At 37.5% G+C, this 19,399-nt stretch overlaps 1 protein-coding gene across 1 annotated transcript; it reads left to right on the forward strand.

The window, feature by feature from the left end:
• Positions 1–3,025: 3,025 nt before the first annotated feature.
• On the forward strand, positions 3,026–10,511 carry LOC131792783 (uncharacterized). Its single transcript, XM_059110184.2, has 14 exons — positions 3,026–3,187; positions 3,293–3,406; positions 3,815–3,907; positions 4,332–4,473; positions 5,207–5,307; positions 5,739–5,938; positions 6,391–6,505; positions 6,763–6,902; positions 7,020–7,181; positions 7,471–7,623; positions 7,806–7,919; positions 8,400–8,456; positions 8,854–9,031; positions 9,399–10,511. Exons 1-14 carry the CDS (start codon positions 3,109–3,111, stop codon positions 9,539–9,541), a joined length of 1,791 nt encoding a protein of 596 aa, XP_058966167.2. The 5' UTR covers positions 3,026–3,108; the 3' UTR covers positions 9,542–10,511.
• The last annotated feature ends 8,888 nt before the right edge of the window (positions 10,512–19,399 follow it).

The raw sequence follows: 19,399 nt of genomic DNA on the forward strand, positions 1-19,399 counted from the left end.
TCTTTTTTTCCTTTTTTCAAACAAACTCATTCGTTACTGACCATCTATCTATCTAATTTTTTTTTTACGAATAAACGATTATCGATTTCAGTTACTTTAAGCTAAATTTTAGCTTGGAGCAACTGTTAGGGTCACAATCTTAGATCAGGTCCCAGAAAACATTTGACTTAAAGTCCTGAACTTCTGTCTACAAAATGATTACCTCACGAAACAGCCCTACTCGATGCAATACACGTTAGCCTGTCTTTCTCACCTTCCAGACCAGCTCAAATCCTTGTTCAAAGCGAGGAAATCAACCATCAATCGCAGCACTAATGGTGCTTTCAGTTACCCTCTACTCAAGGAGAGGTGTATATTTAATCGATAATATTCCTAATCATTTTAATGGCAACACTTCAGTGGCGTTTCCGTTGCAAGCTATTTGCATCAGGTATTAAACATTAAGTTATATCGGTCTCAAATTACCTATGAAATCAATATCAGTTATTAATTGTGCATATGGCCTCTATATAATTTGTTCCCCACACTTTTATAGAAAAAGGCCATAAAATTTGCATAAACCTCTCTGAATGACCGCTAAAATCGATTCTCGGTCATCACCTGTCTAACGATCACCATTCGCCATTAGGACCATTAGCGATCACCATTCGCCCTTCAAATAGTGACAACATCGCCCGTCACTGTAGTGACAACATCGATCAACATCACCTGCCTTAATCAGAGCTGAAGTTTTCTTCCTATCTGTTTTTCTTGTTTTTTTTTTCTTTTCGGCGGAGTGAACAGTGTTGAGTTAGGAAAAAAAGACTTTGAATTCTTGCATTATTTTCTTTTCGGGTGCCATTAAAGTCCTCCCAATTAAATCATGAGTCATCATCGTGCGCTATCGTTAATTACTAGTCAAATATATAGGGCCTTTCTGACGCCTGAAGCTGTTCAAGAACCGTACTTATGATAACGGTTTAGACCGTCTAAAGGCGAGAGGAAACGGTGAAACATTCAATGGGTTGCCTTTTCCTATAGAAATCATTAGAATGACATAGTCACCTGATCCCGCAAAGCTTTCTTCCTTGCTTTTATTAAAGATTGAATAAAATGTTTTCCTTGGTTTTTACTGCTTTTAGGTAAACCAGTCCATATTTCCTGTAAAGGAAAGACGGAATGCTGATATATGGCTGAAAAGGGCTACATTTATGAGTTGCCCGTTTGCATAGGCAGCGAATTGTCACAGACACTAGTTCTTGATCCAAAGCGAGCTTATTTGCTGGTGTTTAGGAAAGAATCAATTGTGTTTCTTTGATCTTTACTGCTTTTAGGTAAAACCGATAGTATTTCCTTTAGAGGTAGTGGTTTTTCTTTGAGAAGTAGAAGCGCGTGGAGTTAGAAAAAATGCAATGTCATTTAAGATTACAGTATCACTTTCACCTCGTTTCTTCAATGGTTGAAGTTCTAATACTTGTCAATTCTGGGTTTTTTTAACTTTGACGCTTTTAATCAAGAGTCAGACCAATACTAAAGCGAAAATTTTCAGATTATTGGTTAAATTGGCACCTTAACTAATAAGATTCATTCTGAACCATTTAGATTTAATACTAGTTCTGGCTAATACATTTTAAATCGTTCGTAACGAAGTGGCAGAGTTGGTACATGTGATGATATAGCCTGTAAGTACTGAGATACTCGAGATCTCAAGTTTTTAGCTTGAAAAGCAGCTTTTATATACCGGTTATTGGAGGCATCAGAGTGCTCTGAGCTCAATTTACAATTCCCATGAATGGTCATGAATTAACTCAGAGTCGACAGTTGATAATTTGTGCGTTAAACTGAGACTTGACAACTTTTTGATGTTTCGGAAGCACTTTCCCCATCAGTGTTTCACAACATTTTCTGGTTAAAAGAAAAATATTAAATGAAAATAAAAGTGTCTACAAATGTCTACAAAAGTAGTCTAAGGATCGCACGATCACACCAATATTGTTGAAAACATTCAGAGCTCCCTCAAATTTTACTTAACTTGGAGTGAAAACGTTTACATTTTTAGCTTATTTGTTAGCTTTTGAGGAAGTTAATGCCAAATTTTACCCAGATTTACATTTTTAAGTTTTATTAATACAAATGCGAAGCAAGTATCATTCATCTGCATTTTCATTTGATAAAAACACGGACGGTCCAAAGTTCTACTCTTTCTTAGTCTCTTGTGACCCCCCCCCCCCTCCCGCTTGTCAGTTCTATGATGTTTTGTTACAACATTTCCGTTAGACGGAAACATCTTTTCCCCTTTTTGTGTATAGACCTCCTTCCCGTCTCTCTGTTGTTGTTGTTGTTGTTTTGGTTTTTACTAGCAAACTGTGGTGTCACGATTTAGGATAATCTCAGTGTCACATAATCGAAAGTAAAAATTGTTTATGGCACAAGAAAGTGGATCAGTTTAGAATGGTTTAAATGGCTAATGGACGAGTGAGAATGAACTTTTTTTCTATCGGCTTTTCCTGCTTCATACTATTAATTATCCACCCCTAGCCACTTACGCTGAGGTGAATATCATACTAAAACAGTAAGATAATATTGCTCAAAACTGAGATAATTTTAACTCGTTTATTCCTACACCGATTACAATATTTTCGGGAGTAAATCCTTCGCACAAATGCCCCGAGGTGAATGGCAAAGGATATTCAGAGCTTTTTGGCCAATCAGAGTGCACATTCAGCGCTATCCGCTGTTTTAGTACCTACTAATAACCATTATTCAAGAGATGATAGACTCATCCTCTGTTAGTTTGCTACCAGAAGCGTGAAAGCGTCTCCCACTAATCTATTTTTGCAGAAACAAATCTCAACGTAGTAAAAGAAATTCCTGAGGCCCTGAAAACCATTTTATCTGTGAAAAGAGGAAACACATGTTAACAAAAGAACGATCAAACGGGAATATTGTCCTGGGAGTTCATAGAAGAGTCGCGCCTGTGAACAGATCAGCGGGTTCCTGGAAGGCGCGGCTACTAAGGCATCATTTTCACGTGTCTGAAGTGTCTGAATTTGTGTGAGTGTTTTAAGTGCGGTTAACAGAAAGATTGGAGGATATACTGTAATATAAAGTTCCTTATTGAGAACTGCTATGGATAGGCATATAAAACAGAAGAAGAGGAAAGTGCTCAAACGAAAGATGCGTCCCAGTGATTCAGCGATCGAAAAAGGTAAGACTCAATAAGCCGGTAAACCACATGTGTTTGAGATGCAGTTCCTGTCGTGTTTTGTCCGAGTCTGTATAATTACAGTTGATATTTTATTGTGATTTACAGTTGCAAGGGCTAAAAAGGTGAAAGGAAAAAAGGAAATTCGAGCATTCAATGTATCTGAGGGAGAATCGAAGACACAAGGCTGTAGTGTCTCAGAAGAAGAATCGATTCCCCAAGGTAACTCTCAGTAGTTATATTTAGGACGCCGTGTGCCATTCACCTGTGAAACTACATGTATGGTGCACGTTCTTGTAAAGTAATGCTCATTTGACTGATTCATCGCTCTATGCATTCAAAAGTAGTTGAGACATGTAGTTACGACAAGAGGTAACTGTTCACCATGTGATGTATTCCCACACTTCCCCCCTTAGCAATGTTGTTAGCTAAGCAGTACCAAGTTAAAACGAAACTTCGATGAACAACTTTGAATCAGGGGCAATTTTAGTTTTTTGCCCTAGATTTCTTCTTGTCCATCTGATGAAGTTAGTAAATGCACTTTTTATATATGCAACTGGTTTTTAGCTTTTGTATTCAATGTTGTTGATGCACTTGCTAATAACTTAAGTTTTGTGGTTTGAAATTTAGATACTGATACTGTATTGCCAAATGATGATGGCTTGGAGGCTCCTGTAGCGAAGAAGAAGAAAAATTCATATGAAAGCGTTAGCTTACCAGAAGGTAAATTATAATGTTTACTATACTCAATTGAACACAGCACATGTTACAGTAGAACAGTGGCTCAAGTGTGAACTCTACTTGTACCAAGAGCATCTGAAGGTCATGGTCAATCAGTTCCATGTATGATATGCAGAATTACACTTGCATTTTAATTTGTTCTTACTCGTGATTTATTAGAGGACAGATGCATCCATTGGAAGATAATGTCATTATTAACTGTATTTTGCTTTGTTATCATATTATGAAACAAATAGTTTCTATGTTACCAAGGGTCTGTACAGTAATAGATCACAGGAGAAATCAAAATATGGTAAGATCAAAAAAGTGACACACAAGGTGCAGCCACATTTTTACATTTTCTGTGATCTAGTACTGAACAGAACCATAGAACACAAATGGATAACTGTACTTTTGTCTTCTTCAGATGTTTCAGTTCCAGATAGTACAGAGTTTCAGTCCCTGAAAGAATTTGTGAGTGAGAAGACACTTAATGCAATTACTGACATGGGCTTCACAAACATGATGGAAATCCAGCACAAAAGTATTGTACCACTGCTTAAGGGAAGGTACAGTATGATTCCAATGTTTGGTGTATAGTTGATACTTTTAGACCAGTGCATGTATTTCAGTGATTATTTCAGATTCAGGAAATGATTGAGGTTCAAGGTGCAGGTTTAGTTTTTGAGATGCTGATATGAAAGAGCAGATGAATTATCACTTATAATAATTGATAAATTCTTGTGAATAGAAGCTACATATTTTTCATATATTAATCGTCATAGAAGCTACACGTATTTACTTATGGTCTACATGTATTCCATGATATGAAGTCTTTGCAGTGAACACTTATGTTCACATAATTTCTGTGATACATGCACATGTACATGCATATATACATGTTGAAGGTTGGGTAATCTAAAAGTCTTTAGTTGGTCAAATCCATTTTATTTGGGTATGGAAAACCAGTGAAGTGATTTCAATTGAATTTAGAAAAAGGTAAGGCATTAAATACCTCTTATAGAAGGGTGAATTAAATATTCAAACAAACAGAGAAATTCCTGTGTAATGGTTGTGCATTGTTTTTCTGTAAGGGAAATTATGCTAGGAATCAAATATTTATCAGCTCCAGTTTGAGTTGTTAGCTATTTGTCTATGTACCCTTGTGTTTTAATTTTACTTGGATTTAAGATAATTTCTAGAAGAAAGTCAAAGATATTCTGGAGGGTCATTTGCAGTTCATGAATTCTATCCACTAACATTGTGCTCTGCAAGATTTTAATGCCAAGTTTCTTGTGTTAGGGATTTACTAGGAGCTGCTAGAACTGGCAGCGGAAAAACTCTGGCATTTCTCATCCCAGCAGTGGAACTGTTATACAAGCTGAGCTTTAAGCCAAGAAATGGTAAGCATCTACGTGTTCATGTTTGTTACAATAAGTGCCTTGGTCTTCATTATTTTCATGCAGTCAACTTCTTTGTACTTTTTAAGTTCTGCAATGAATTGTGGGTGGGATGGTGGCTCAGCAGTTAGTTCCATAGACCATGAATAAGAGGTCTGGGACTCGGTGGGGTTGAGTTTTGTTCTTTGGTGAGTAAATTTACTCTCAGAGTGCCTTTTTTCACCAAGGAGTATAACAGTGAATGGGTCCCAACAAAGTTTCAAGGAAAATCGAGCAATTTCTGGGGGAATAGTGCTCTAGTCAAAAGAAATGCTTTTACTCTTTAAGACTCTTTAAGCTATGAAAAGTAATGTAAGGTTCAGACATAAGAATCATCAGACCAATATGTCTGATTTTTTTTTTTTACTTTAATATTTGTCTCTTTTGGCATTTAGGTACTGGAGTGATAATAATCTCACCAACAAGAGAGCTGTCTCTTCAGACCTATGGTGTGGCCCGGGACTTGCTCAAATACCACAATCACACATTTGGGATTGTTATGGGTGGAGCCAATCGCAAGGGTGAAGCAGATCGCCTACAGAAGGGTGTCAATTTACTCATAGCAACCCCTGGAAGGCTTCTGGATCACTTACAAGTGAGTTTTATAATTGATACTCAGCTTTATTTTTGTGATGATTGCCCATTACAAAGATGCATCTCTGCCTCTCAGGTTCATGATTTTCAATGTTCGACCCCTGATCACAGGATTTGGTTTCAAGGAACACAGTACAAATTTGTGATCTTTGGAAAGACCTTTGCCTGATAAGTGCCTATCTCCACCCACAGTTAGGTTGTGCAATATCTGTTCATGGTTGCTGTTAGTCTGTCTATGAAAACACATAAAAACACATAAACATTTCGATGGGAATTAAATCTGGGTCAGTATTATCAGCAGTCATTGCAGTTTTAAGAATTTTATTAAAAATAGTTGGAGATGTGGACAAGCCTACTGCCCTGTGGATTTACTGGTAAACTCTCTTCTACAAGTATAAATATTTACCTATATGAAGCTCTTACTGATTTAATTCCCCTCGGTTTATTTCTCAGAATACGCAAGGTTTTATTTTCAAGAATCTCCAGTGTCTGATCATAGATGAAGCTGACAGAATCCTGGAAATTGGCTTTGAAGAAGAAATGAAACAAATTGTCCGACTTTTACCGGGTAAGATTCAATAGTTCTCAATGGATTAGCATATTTGACATTTAAAAATTAGATTATTTGCTCTTGATTTCTTTTGCCTGACAGCTGATGAAGGCAAAACCTTATCAACTCTTGTGGTAGAACATTTGTAGATTTAAATTGTGGTCTGGTTAAAGATAGTTCCTTGGCACATGGAGTATATACAGTGAACCATGTTCAGTGGATATGACAAGAGGAGGATGGTACACAAATTTATTTGATAGTGGGTTGATTTCTAGTTCGCAGGCAGACAGTTTTGTTTTCAGCCACTCAGACCAGGAATGTGGAGGATCTTGCCCGTGTTTCTCTCAAGAAGTCTCCCCTCTATGTGGGTGTTGATGATCACAGGGAGACATCAACTGTTGAGGGCCTTGAACAGGTAGAGAGATCATGTATTTGATACTGTTTTGTTATGCCCAAGTTTGTTTCAATTGTGTTCTGAACTCAGATCTTAACCAATGTTCTGTTGTAACAAGCTGTCTTTTTTACAATACAGGGATACATTGTGGTTCCTTCAGAGAAGCGTTTCCTGGTGTTGTTCACTTTCCTCAAGAAGAACAGAAATAAGAAAGTTATGGTGTTTTTTTCATCCTGCAACTCTGTCAAGTACCACTATGAACTGCTGAACTACATTGATCTGCCAGTGGCCCATATTCATGTGAGTACGGTGTAACCCCCGTTAAAACGACGCCCCCCCCCTAGGACTTGAAAACGTATTCCTCTTGATAATTATCTGAATGATTGTGATACTAATCAAACACTATTTCTTTTAGGGGGGAGGGGTGTTGCTTTGAAAGAAACCGTGGTGCTGTGTTGATGAGGGTGTTTCAAGATAATTTGGTTTCATCAACCATGTTAATAACGAAAATTGACCATCGTGAAAATTTCTAAAGCTGACGTTCCGTGCATTCGCTCTGACGAATATATCAAATTCTTATACCTTGAAGGGAAAGCAAAAGCAACAAAAACGTACCACAACGTTTTTTGAGTTTTGCAATGCTACATCTGGAACTTTGCTGTGTACTGATGTGGCAGCTCGGGGCCTGGATATACCGGAAGTGGACTGGATTGTTCAGTTTGACCCCCCAGATGACCCTAAGGTAATGTACTATTGTAGTCCCGATAAAGGGTTAAAGCGGTTTTTATTTTTGCAATGTTTTCGTACATTATAGGGATTGATGGAAAGAAGTAGAGTTCCCTTGACTGAAGATTGTTTGCACTATTTCGCACGTAATTGCACTTTACAGTATCTTTTATGAACTGGTGTGTTTTTGTCTGCTAGGAGTACATTCACAGAGTGGGAAGAACAGCTCGTGGAAATCAGGGGCGTGGTCATGCCTTACTTCTCTTATTACCTGAGGAGCTTGCATTTCTACGATATCTCAAGCAGGCCAAGGTCAGTTAGATTTTAAACGAGAGGCACATGTTCGTTGGTGTTCCGTTTGATATTTGCAAAATAAGGGTTGGTCGGTCATTCAAACGAAGTCTAACTTTGGCTTCGATTAAAGGCAGTAAATCGACATACTGTGAGTTTTTGATGAAATTAAATTTTACTCCAGTGTCTGCTTCAGGGTTTCTCGACACTGTTCACAAACTCAACGGTTGCACTGTTGATAGATGTGCTTGTTCAGGTATAATGTGGAACTAAATATTAGATGGTTTAGAAAACTGTTTTGCTAAACAATGGCTTAACTTTAAAATGAGCTAAATAGAAAAAATAACTAGCTTAGTGAGTATTCAGTTAGAAGAGGCACTTTTTCGTTTACAGTTTAATTACGGTGGAGATACTGCAACTCACGCGTTGTGAAAGGGACACTGACTATTTGGTTATTTTAAACATAAAAGAGTTAGGTTGATTTTTGTTTTTCTGTTCAAGGTTCCTCTCAATGAATATGACTTTTCAGCATCTAAAATATACAACATTCAATCCCAGGTAAAGTATTTTATTTTTATTTATTTACGCACAGTAATCATGGTTCGAATTAGATGCCCATTACCTTTTGAATACCAGTAGCATTGCTGTTTTACACGAGGATCGAGTATGCTTTGTTGTTGTTGAAAATCGTTGCTAGGTTACACGTAAACACGAGCCTTTAAATTAGAAAAAAGCGGGAGTAAGGTTTGCTACTCTCATAAGCAAGTTTTCTATTCATACATGTAAGTCGACGTCAAGACCTGACGAAAATTAGCAAAATGCAATTCGAACGTCGTGGTTTACATCATTCGTTAGAGGGTCCTAGAAACAAACGATTTTACTTTATCGTGAGATCGACTCTTTTTCATCGCTTTTTTGTTTTTCCAACCATTTATGAAAGTTATTTTTCTCACAGTTGGAAAAACTGATAGAAAAGAACTACTACCTCCATAAATCGGCTCGAGAAGCCTACAGATCGTATTTACAGGCGTACGCCTCGCATCAACACAAGAGTATCTTTAACGTGAACGCTCTCGACCTTCAAAGAGTAGCTCCTGCCTTTGGCTTTGTGGTCCCTCCGCGAGTGAATATAAGTATCCTTTTATCACCATCAAAACTATCCTTAACATATCCCTCAAGGCCTTTATTATTTAATTCAGGTGAAGTTAGTGTTCTAGGCCAAGAAAAAGTTCCTTACAGAGACTTTGGATTTTTTCTTTGTCCCATACTAGTGATAAGACGAAAATCCATCTTCCTCGATTACATCACCGAGCTAACAAATATATCATCTCTGTAATTCTATTGACAATCCATGTTAACTTTTACTTCCTCGGCATCTGATTTTAACTTAGTACTTTGCATTCGTAAATGAGGCACACCCCGAATTTTGGGGAAAGCGGGGCAGCTTAAACGCCGGTGTTTACGACGCTTTGTATATTCAGCCTTGACAAACTCTACCAGATGTCCACAGCAGTAAAGGAGAGAGAATTCAGAGACGTGGTGGCGGCGGAGGGTATGGTACGGGATATAAAAGCTCGAAGTTACAACAGAAAGCCAAGATTTTTAAAAGAAAGACCGGCGATTCGAGACAATTCACCAGATAAAAATGGAAAGTTTACGGCTTTGACTGCTGAATAAAGTATAAATCTGAGCATGTCCCTGCTTCTTATAGGAAACATACATTTGTACGCTGAGTATACTGCTGAGTGTATTCAAGAAGCAAATTATTTATTTGAGAAATCAGAATGGAAGAGAACTGAAAGAAGGGTTTAAATTTTGAATCGTTTTCTACGTCATGCAAAACTAAATGTACCTCCATCAAAAGAAAAAACAAAACATCTGTTTCGTAAGATAGGAAAACAAAACATAAAACAAAACGAGTTGATCGACGAGGATAGTGAGAAAGATTATGAATGGAAACGATTTGACAGTGATAGCAAATAAACACTTTTTTTAAAGATCAACAAACCATAATGTCAGACTCCATTAAGTTATTAATGTAAGATTAAGAACACTGATCGCCTCGATTTGATGACATGCCATTTACATGCTATCCACGCGTTATCTAAATTTTGTAGGTTGCACGAGCTACAGAAACACGTGTGATATGGGGCTCTGCTCGTGCGCTTTAAATGCTATAGCTCCGCTATAGACATTATTATTGTTGTTGTTGTGTTGTTTTTCAAATTCTACAGATGGCGAAATTTGTATCAGTTACATACCTAGGTTGGCTACAGTTTGGTTTCCATTTCATCGTTATCAAACCTTAATGCCACTTCATCAGACTCATTATGACAAGCTCTTAGTTTTGTCTCTCCTCTCAAAATGGTTTCGTTGTTTCCTTTGATTGTAACTATTCTTGGTTTCATTTCAACTCGCTTTGTGACACAGCTGAGAGCCAGTGCTTGTCGAAACTCTGGAATTCTCAATGCATACATAACTGGATTTATAAAAGCATTACAACAATTGAGAGCCATAGCAATAACGACCCATCTCATCGGTACTGGAACACTCTCATTCAGAGCACCGAGCACAATATTCAAAGGGACCCAGCAGAACGAATTAAGAATAGAAGAAAACATTAAAGTCTTCGTCAAACGAACGTTTTCTCGTCCCTTTTCTTATGTTGTGAAGTGACGTTTCCGTGGCGGAACTTTCTCCAAATGGCGATGTTGCTTCCGCAAATAATACTTCGTGCAGTGACACCGTATGATGAACGAGCATGACTGATGAAATAGTTGTATGATCGTAAATAAAAAGGGCAGTGGCTTTCAGAAGACAAAGTGTCCATAAAACAAACAAGGCAACGTGGTATGTTCGCGCGGTTAGTGTTCTGTGTTTGAATGGCCAATATACGGCGTAAAACCTCTCACATGATATGGAAACTGCAGATGTCAATGAAACCCAGAGTGAAATTCCGTATGAGAGCCCATAGACACGAGCCAAAGTCGAATTCACAATCTTCATTGCTAATTGAGACATAGATGTAAAGGGGAAGAGCAAAAGCCCCTAACAGCAGATCAGCCAAAGCCATATTGATCACAAGGTAAAGACTCTTTTTACGAACTCTTTTGTTAGCCGCGAAGAGGACAATTGTAAGGAGGTTTCCAACAGTAATAAATAAAGAAAACAAGGAGAAAACAGTGCACCATGCAATACCTTCTGGCCTCGAAAGAGCGCTTAAGGACAAACCAGGTTTTACATCTATGCTAACATTTGCTGAAGATGTGTTATTCATCGGTGCTATCTCGCGCAAAAGGTTATCTTCTTTGAAGATTAAGTCTACCACGCTTCATAGGAGAGCTTTTTGAGTTTGCGCCATTAAGTAATATTTGAGAGTAGTGACCAACCTGCCTAACAGCGGTGCAAATCCACTATTAGGAAGAATGAATGAAATTAACACCAGCTTTACCCCTCAAAGGGCTATTCTAGATGCAAACAAATAATTTAACAAATTACCTTTCATGACAGAAAGATATTTCGTTGTTCGCACCTTTAGGATTTACCGGCTGTGCCATTTTTCTTTTCTAAATAGAGAGAAATTGAAAGTGCTGAACAATGGAGATAAAAAATGGTATTCCTCTTCTGCTGTTACAAAGGGGAATAGATTCTGATAATAAATTTTTCTGACGAGAAAGCAAAAGAAAAGAGGATTGAAAACCAAAACTTTATTCGATGCTTTTGTTCAGATTTTTGACCGACAGCTTTGCAAAAGAAATACGTTTTTTTTTTCGTTTCTTTACTGAGGCATTTAAAACGTGTTCGGATTGTTCTCCCTTTGTAATGAAGCATACAGAACTTTTAAGTTAGAAATCCCCGCTTGATTGATTGCACAAATTGCTTGAACGTGCGTGGAAGCAGCGGAAGATTCTATCAATATCTGCAACAGTTGGACCTAATTGTGCACTTTTGGTTTCTTTCTGCAAATTGAAAGCGCTGGTGGATAAAAAAGGGTCTTGATCTTTTTTGCAGCAGATGTTTGCATTGTTGCCAATTTTTAACTGAGCGATTGGAACTTTCAGTCTCTACCTTAAACAAGATTAACAATCGCTACCAGACTCTAAAGCTGTGGTGATATATTTCGAGATCAATGGTATGTTTGCATGAGCAATCGAATCTCGGTTCACCCAACAAGGTCAGCTTGATTACCCAGGCATTCAGTCGATTGCGGGTAAATCAACTGTTCTGTCCATGCAGAGAGAAATCGGTACAATTTTCAGAGAAGTATTTTTTCAACCAATTATTTCACAAAATAACATTGAGTTTATAAAGAACAAAAGATTCTGTTATTGACATCCTTAGCGGGTTTGCCGACTCTTCCAATAATTTTCCTTACTAAACTGCAATTTAGGGGGTCAGTGAAAAAAAATCACAAGCTGTAGACAATTCATATTCTTCTTTTTTATCCTGCATAGGATAAATAATTAATCAGAGCTTTTCCAAGGTGAAGAAAAAACATAAATAAAAGCAGAGTTTCACCAAAAAATACATAAAATGACAAAATGTTGAACTTGGAGCCGACTTATACTAGACTTGCTAACTCTGCGGACCAAGCATTGAGAGAGTTTGAGTTTTTTTCTTTTCGTTATTCTGTATCACTTTTAATTTGAAATTTAGCAATAAAGGAATTTTTTCAGTAAATGCAACACATTTCATCCGACATTGCTTCTCTGCAAGTCAAATTAAAGCTTACTCATAAAAATGACAACTGAACTGGTGTAATTTCAATCCATGATTATAACCAGTGACTTAAGAATAAAAGAATTACTTTGTTTGTAAGATGCTATGATACGATCTACATCTATGTGTCATCATCATCATCATCATCATCATCAATACCGCTACAACCACCAGCATCATCGTCATCATCATCATACTACCATGCTAGTTGGAAACAAATGTGCCTTGAAATAGACTAAAAAGAGCTTTAAGAAAACCCTAATGTAACTGATAATGACGATTTGTTGTTTTCATGCAGGTAGGACTACTTTGGGAGTGGACTTATCATCCTCTCATTCAGGCTGTTTTCTGATTTTTGCTTTTGGCCTTTCAAGAATCTTTTTCTATTATCTGTGATATCAACCACTGATGCCCTGCGTTATTTCTCTCATTGTTCAAACTTTGTAAACTTTTCGTAATGATAAATACATTTAATGAACTTAAAGCGAAATTCATTATCAGTTAAGTTGTTAGTTTCCTCATTTTATTTCGAATCTCCCACAATGCAGTATGTCGTGTATTTGAAACGCCAATTTGCATGCGGACTCCCGGCTATCACGTGAAAAACAAATTATCTTAGCTTCATGATTACAAATTCTACTTGGGAATGGGGCCCCGCTGGTTTCGTGTATGCGCTCGAGCTGTAATGATAACGTTTCGGTTTTTTCCATCCCTCGTTCCCCTTCCCCATTTCCCATTCATCACTTTCTATTTCTACAGCTTAGTATCCATATCGTTCTAATGAACATTTAGTTGATAATGGTTAGCAGGAGAGTAATTTGGTTGTTAACTGTGTCTCCAGTGTCAAATTGGCTGTTCTGTTACTCTTTACCCGAACGTTCTTCGTGTGCATCTCAGCTACCTCTCTAACACAGCACAGAGCAAGTGCGTTTCGAAGCTCCGGAATTCTCAGTACATACACAACTGGATTTATAGATGCATTGCACGAATTAAGAACGAAAGCAATGCTTTAATATCTAAGTCCACCTTCCTTCCAAATAGCCCACATAAATGCACATTTTGTTCTTCTCTGTTTTTCTGTCGTGGGGTGGAGCTTCCTAATTGAGACTTAATCCAAATGGCGGTGTTGCTACTGCAAATAATGATTGTTTTGATAAAATTGTATGATGTCTGAACATATCTGATCAAATGGCTTTGTGAACTCAAGCAAATGTAGCTAATTTCTCATACACCAGGTTTACAACTGATGGAAATATTGGCAACCAATTGTAATATCAGTTGTTGTGGTGTAAATGTAAACTGGGAAGAGGTTATTTGAGTTCGAACACATTTTTTCCACTAATTGCATTTTGAGCAGAAGTAAAATTCATTATTTACACCTCTGAAATTTGCGGGGTGTGCTATTTTTCTTTTCTTAAATTGCAATTGAAAGCGAAAAAGAATGGAAACAAATGATATATTTTGTTGACCATCTTGAAGGATAATAGATCCTAACCATATCTTTACCAACCAAGAAATCGAATAAAGGAAAAAATATAAATATATTTCACAAAGTTGGGATCATTGTTCATTAGAGAGAAAGTGTCTCAAATATTTGAAGGTAACACAGGCGTCCTCATGAGCAGTGAAAACAACTTTGCGTGCTGTCCTCTCGCAGCATTGATTTAGCAAGGCTGGAAAGCGGAGTTACAGTTGTCTAATACTACATCTTTTTATTTGATCTGAAATTTCCACAATGCAGCTTATCGACTATGAAAATTCTCTTCTAAACATAAACCTTCAGTCATCGCGCGTGATTCAATTTTTTAGGCTTCATCAAGTACACTGTAGTATCTTGAATGTAGGGCTCCGCTGGTGATCTTTGCACGCTGGAGCTCCGCATAGAAAACCACTATTTTTTCTCATTTTCACAGCCATGTAGATCTTTATTTGTTTTGTGGTAGGTAAACTACAGCTTGGTTTCCATAAAGTTTTTACGAAATTTAAGTGCATTGGTATTGGACTCGCTCTGAAAAGCCCTTAAGTGTGCCTCTCGTGACAAAACAGTTGCGGGATTTTCTCTGGTTTTAAGATTTTCTGGGTTCATTTGTGCGCGCTTTCTGACACAGCTCAGCGCCAACGCTTTTCGAAACTCCGGAACTCTCATTGCATACAGTAAAGGGTTTATAAATGCGTTGCAACTATTGAGAGCAACAGTAGTAACGAGCCATCTCGTCCGTATTAAAACACTTTCATGGTCGATACCATACACCGTGGCTAAAGGGATCCAGCAAAGCAAGTTAAGTATGGAAGCAAACATTAAAGTTTTTGTCAAACGCACATTTTGCACGTCTCTGTTCTTCTGTTGTGAAATGACGTCTCCGTGTTGAAATTTTCTCCAAATTGCGATGTTGCATCCACAGATGATGCATGTTACAGCAAAAATGCATGATGTATTGACATACCTGATGAAATCGTTGTTTGATTTTAAATGAACGTAGCCAATAGCATTCATTGGGACATTTAGCGTCCACGATATAAAAATGAAAATGTGGTATGTTCGAACTGTTACTCTTCGGTGTCTGAATGGCCAATATATGGCGTAAAACCTCTCACATGATATGAAAGCTGCAGATGTCAGTGAAACCCCTAATGAAGTGCTGTAAAGGATATTATAGACTACATTCGACTTCCAATTCACATTTTTCATCGAAATCTGATAACCGCTGCTGATGATAAAGTAACTGTACACAGGAAGACAAAAAGCTCCTAACAGCAGATCAGCAAAGGCCATGTTAATGACAAGAAACAAACTTTTTTTACGAGCTCTCTTGTTAGCTGCGAAGAGAACAATTGTGAGGATATTTCCGACGACGATAAAGAATGAAAACAAGAAAAGCACACTACTCCATGCAATGCCCTCTGACCTCGAAAGGGTGTTCGTTGGTGAAGTAATTTCAATTTCTTTGCTTATATTTGCCGAAGAAATGTTTTCCATCGTGGCCATCTTGTACGAGACGTTTTCAGCTATGAAGACTGAGTCGAAAGCTCTTTCAGTTTAGCACAGCTAGTTTTAGTTTAAATTGAGCGTGAATTGGTCTTAATTTGAGTGATGTAAATGCTAGCTTGAAAGAGATACTTTGAATGCAAACAAATTATTTCAGAAGCTACATTACGCGTGCAGAAAAAAAGATTTCATTATTCACACTCATGCGTGAGATTTACCGCGTGCTTTGTTTTCCACGCCGTAGATTACAAATTGATAGCGCCGAAAAATGGGGAGACAAAAATATACTCATTGTCGGCTACCACAAAGGAAAGTAGATACTAATCATAAATTTTCCTACCGAGAAAGCAAAAAGAGTTAACAATAAACAGAGCACTGTACAGCACCTTCTGTTCCAAACTTATTTTTCGCCTGTAAAGTCGGCGGGCCAAGCTGTGAAAGAGTTAAGTACTTTTTTTAGTTGTTGCTGTGAACAACTTTCAATTTGAACTTTATCTAAGAAAAAGCTGCACAGTTGTTAATGCTACAGATGTCAAGAATCAAAGTAATTTGTTTAAAATTACTTCTCTGCATGTCAAAATGAAGCTTAAAAATGAAGACCAATCCAAGCTCAATTTCATCCATGATTAAACACCGAAAAAGGCAATGGTAATATTTATCTCCAACAAAAATTATTTAGGTCTCCTTTAAACAACAAATATTACCAGATGTTTATGAACTGGACGCTGATTCCAAAAGGCTCGTAGAAGCTTTCCGAGTCAGTCATCTCAATTTTTTTTTATTTCGTAGTGGCCTAATGGTCAGTGCACTGGACTCCGCGTCGAGAGGCCTGAGTTCGAGACCTGGCCGGGACAATGCGTTGTGTTCTTGAGCAAGACACTTTACTCTCACAGTGCTCTCTTAAGGGCAAACACTTAATTTGGAGCCTCGCTCTGTTGTGTGTCCCACACCTTCATGGTGAAAGCGATTAAAAAAAAAAAAGGACGTATCTAAACGTGAAAGTCTCAAATCGTTTATTCGAATAAGCTGGGACAGTGAAAAACAAATCCACGGCTAAGTTAGAGTGAACGTAAAAAGCAACGAAGCTGAAACAAAACAAGGTAGCCTTCTCATCGCGAGAGTCACGGCTGAGAACTTTTCCACACAGATTTAAACAGCCCTCGACAAAATTTTGATAAGAAAGCTATGGATACGAAGATGTAGTCAACGACTTGCATATGAAAACTTGTTTCTTAACAACATTTCAGACCGCTTGAGACTACGCCGGACGACATCGTCAAAGTAGTTCAAGCAAAGACGACAAAATGTGCAACAAAATGCGCAGTACACATTCAAAATCCTACGCAAGATTTTCCTCAGCAAAATTTTCACGAAAACGCACATCATACTATGTGCTACAAACTTTAAGTATCTCAAACTGCCGAAGCAAACATCGCATAGCCTTTCGGTTGCCGTGTTTTGGCCTTCAAATTTTTTATAAAATGTCATTTTATCTCAGACGTTCTTGATGTAAAAAACTACTTTCACATTGGTAATGATACTCGTTAACTTTTTTTTTTTATTCATAATGAGTCAGCAAAAGTTTATTATCCAACAAAACTTCTCTAAAGTTATGCAAACCCTCGACTGCTTCACGGGTGAAATTGAATTGAATTGCAAGTAACAATAGGTATTAAAAGTTTTTCTGACCTTCATGAAAACTCCTCCAGGAAATTGTAAGAAGTTTTGTACATTGTAGTCAACAACATCTATATGATATTTGCACGCTCAGCGGACCTTTCTGTTTACTTAACCTCAATGTTACACTCCCTTACTCTTACATCCAAGATCAAGTAGTGGATACAGCACAATACAGTGTGCTGACCATAAAAATGGAAATTGATGTGGTGATGATAACAGCAAAATTCACTGTTTTACTTAATGCCGTGTAGTATTTTATTTATATATTTATTATTGTCATTTACAGCATAGCAAAACTTTTATTGCGTAATCTTCCCTTCTCCATTAGGTCAGACTCAAATTTTTATCGGTTTCATACCAAGGGTCACTACAGTTTGGTATCCATAACGCGTTCATTAAACTTGCGGTGAAGGTTACCGAAATCAGTGTGAATTGTTCGGAGTGTCGTCTCCCCCTTTGGAATAGCTGCCGTGTTCCTTCGAACTGCAAAATTTGTCTCGTTCATCGATATCTCGGCTCGTCGTTTGATACAGCATAGAGCTAACGCACGTCGTAACTCTGGAATTCTCATTGCATACAAAACTGGATTTATAAATGAATTGCAGCTATTAAGGAAGACGGCAATAATGTAATATCTACCTACTCTTTCACCCCGTAAAAATCTCACAATAATCAGGGGCAGCCAGCAAAGCAAAGTAAGAATAGAAGCAAACATTAAAGTTTTTGTCAATCGCATATTTTGCGCTTCTCTGTTTTTGTGTTTTGATGCGACGCTCTCGTGTTTAAACTTTCTCCAAATGGCAAAGTTGCACCCGCAAATGATGACTGTGAAAACAGCACCGAATGATGTAGAAATATACCTCGCAAAAGACTCGAATGATTGGAAGGTGGAGCCGATTTCCCATAGTAGAGAATGTGTCCATATTATGAAAATGACAGTGTTGTATCCCTTCGTTGTTTTTGTTCTGTGTTTGAACGGGAAATGTATAGCGTAAAACCTCTCGTAGGATATCAAAGCCGCAGACGTAAGTGACACAAACAACGAAAGTTTGTAAGAACTCCTAGACACATAAACCAAAGTCCAATTCATCTTTGGTGTGGAAATTCGATAGTAATCAGTGCTGATAAAAAATTTAACATAAAGTGGAAGACCCAAAGTTCCTAACATCAGATCAGCGAAAGCCATATTGATCACAAAATACAAGCTTTTTTTCCGAAATCTTTTGTTAACTGCAAAGAGAATTATTATGAGAAGGTTTCCAACGACAGTAAAAATAGAAAGAAAAGAAAGTGAAATGCACCATGCTATGCCTTCTGGTCTTGAAATAGGAACCGTTGCCAAGTCAAGAACATTGACTTTGCTTATATTTGCCGTAGAAGTGTTTTCCATGGTTTCAACCTTGCGTAAGAGGTTCTGTTTGGTGAAGACCTAGTCAAATCGAGGAAACTTTTGACGGAAGCTTTTCAACTTTAAAATGTTGACTAATCTGTGTGACCTGTAACTTAGTGTTAATCACCTCACAACTGTTCAGATCCGCCGTTAATAGAGTACCAAATTGAATCTTAAAACTCATTTACCAAACCCATCTCTGTTTACAATGGAAATATGAGCCAATATAATTTCACGAATTATCTTTTCAGTTGAAGAACAGAAGGTACTATTATTGAGACTCATAGGATTTGCCGGCTGTGCTCTTTTTCATTTGAAAGTTTAACTTTTTTCTGCTACCCAGGGATCACCAACAAGGATCATGAAATGAACCATAGATTAAGCTCACTTTTCTTTGTTTTTCAGAGAGGGAAGATAACACATTTGGTGAACCCTACTGACTCGGATGGTAAGAACAGTCTTTTTCCATTTATTTTACACAAGGTAAAACTGTGAGACAATTTTTATGAAAAATACCTCTTTGTCCATACTCACTTCTTACTGAGGTAACTCAAACATTATTTTAAACCATTAATAAACTGAATAGAACTTGGTGTATACAAAGATTTATTGTAGCGAGTATTTAACAGTAAATTAGAACAGATGTTACTTGATGATGAGAGTCAGAAGAAGAGGAAAGTAAGAGATTTCATTTTTGAATGCGTTTATTCCGATTAGATGTAACAA

The sequence above is a fragment of the Pocillopora verrucosa genome, chromosome 9 (genome assembly GCF_036669915.1).
Source record: "Pocillopora verrucosa isolate sample1 chromosome 9, ASM3666991v2, whole genome shotgun sequence".
Taxonomy (NCBI): Eukaryota; Metazoa; Cnidaria; class Anthozoa; order Scleractinia; family Pocilloporidae; genus Pocillopora; species Pocillopora verrucosa.

What these genes read in the sequence shown, in the direction of transcription:
- LOC131792783 (XM_059110184.2), top strand. Translation starts at nt 3,109, where the DNA reads ATGGATAGGCATATAAAACAGAAGAAGAGGAAAGTGCTCAAACGAAAG. An exon ending in CTGTTGAGGGCCTTGAACAG is followed by an intron (nt 6,903 to 7,019) that starts GTAGAGAGATCA and finishes TTTACAATACAG; the next exon opens with GGATACATTGTGGTTCCTTC. An exon ending in GATATCTCAAGCAGGCCAAG is followed by an intron (nt 7,920 to 8,399) that starts GTCAGTTAGATT and finishes TTTCTGTTCAAG; the next exon opens with GTTCCTCTCAATGAATATGA.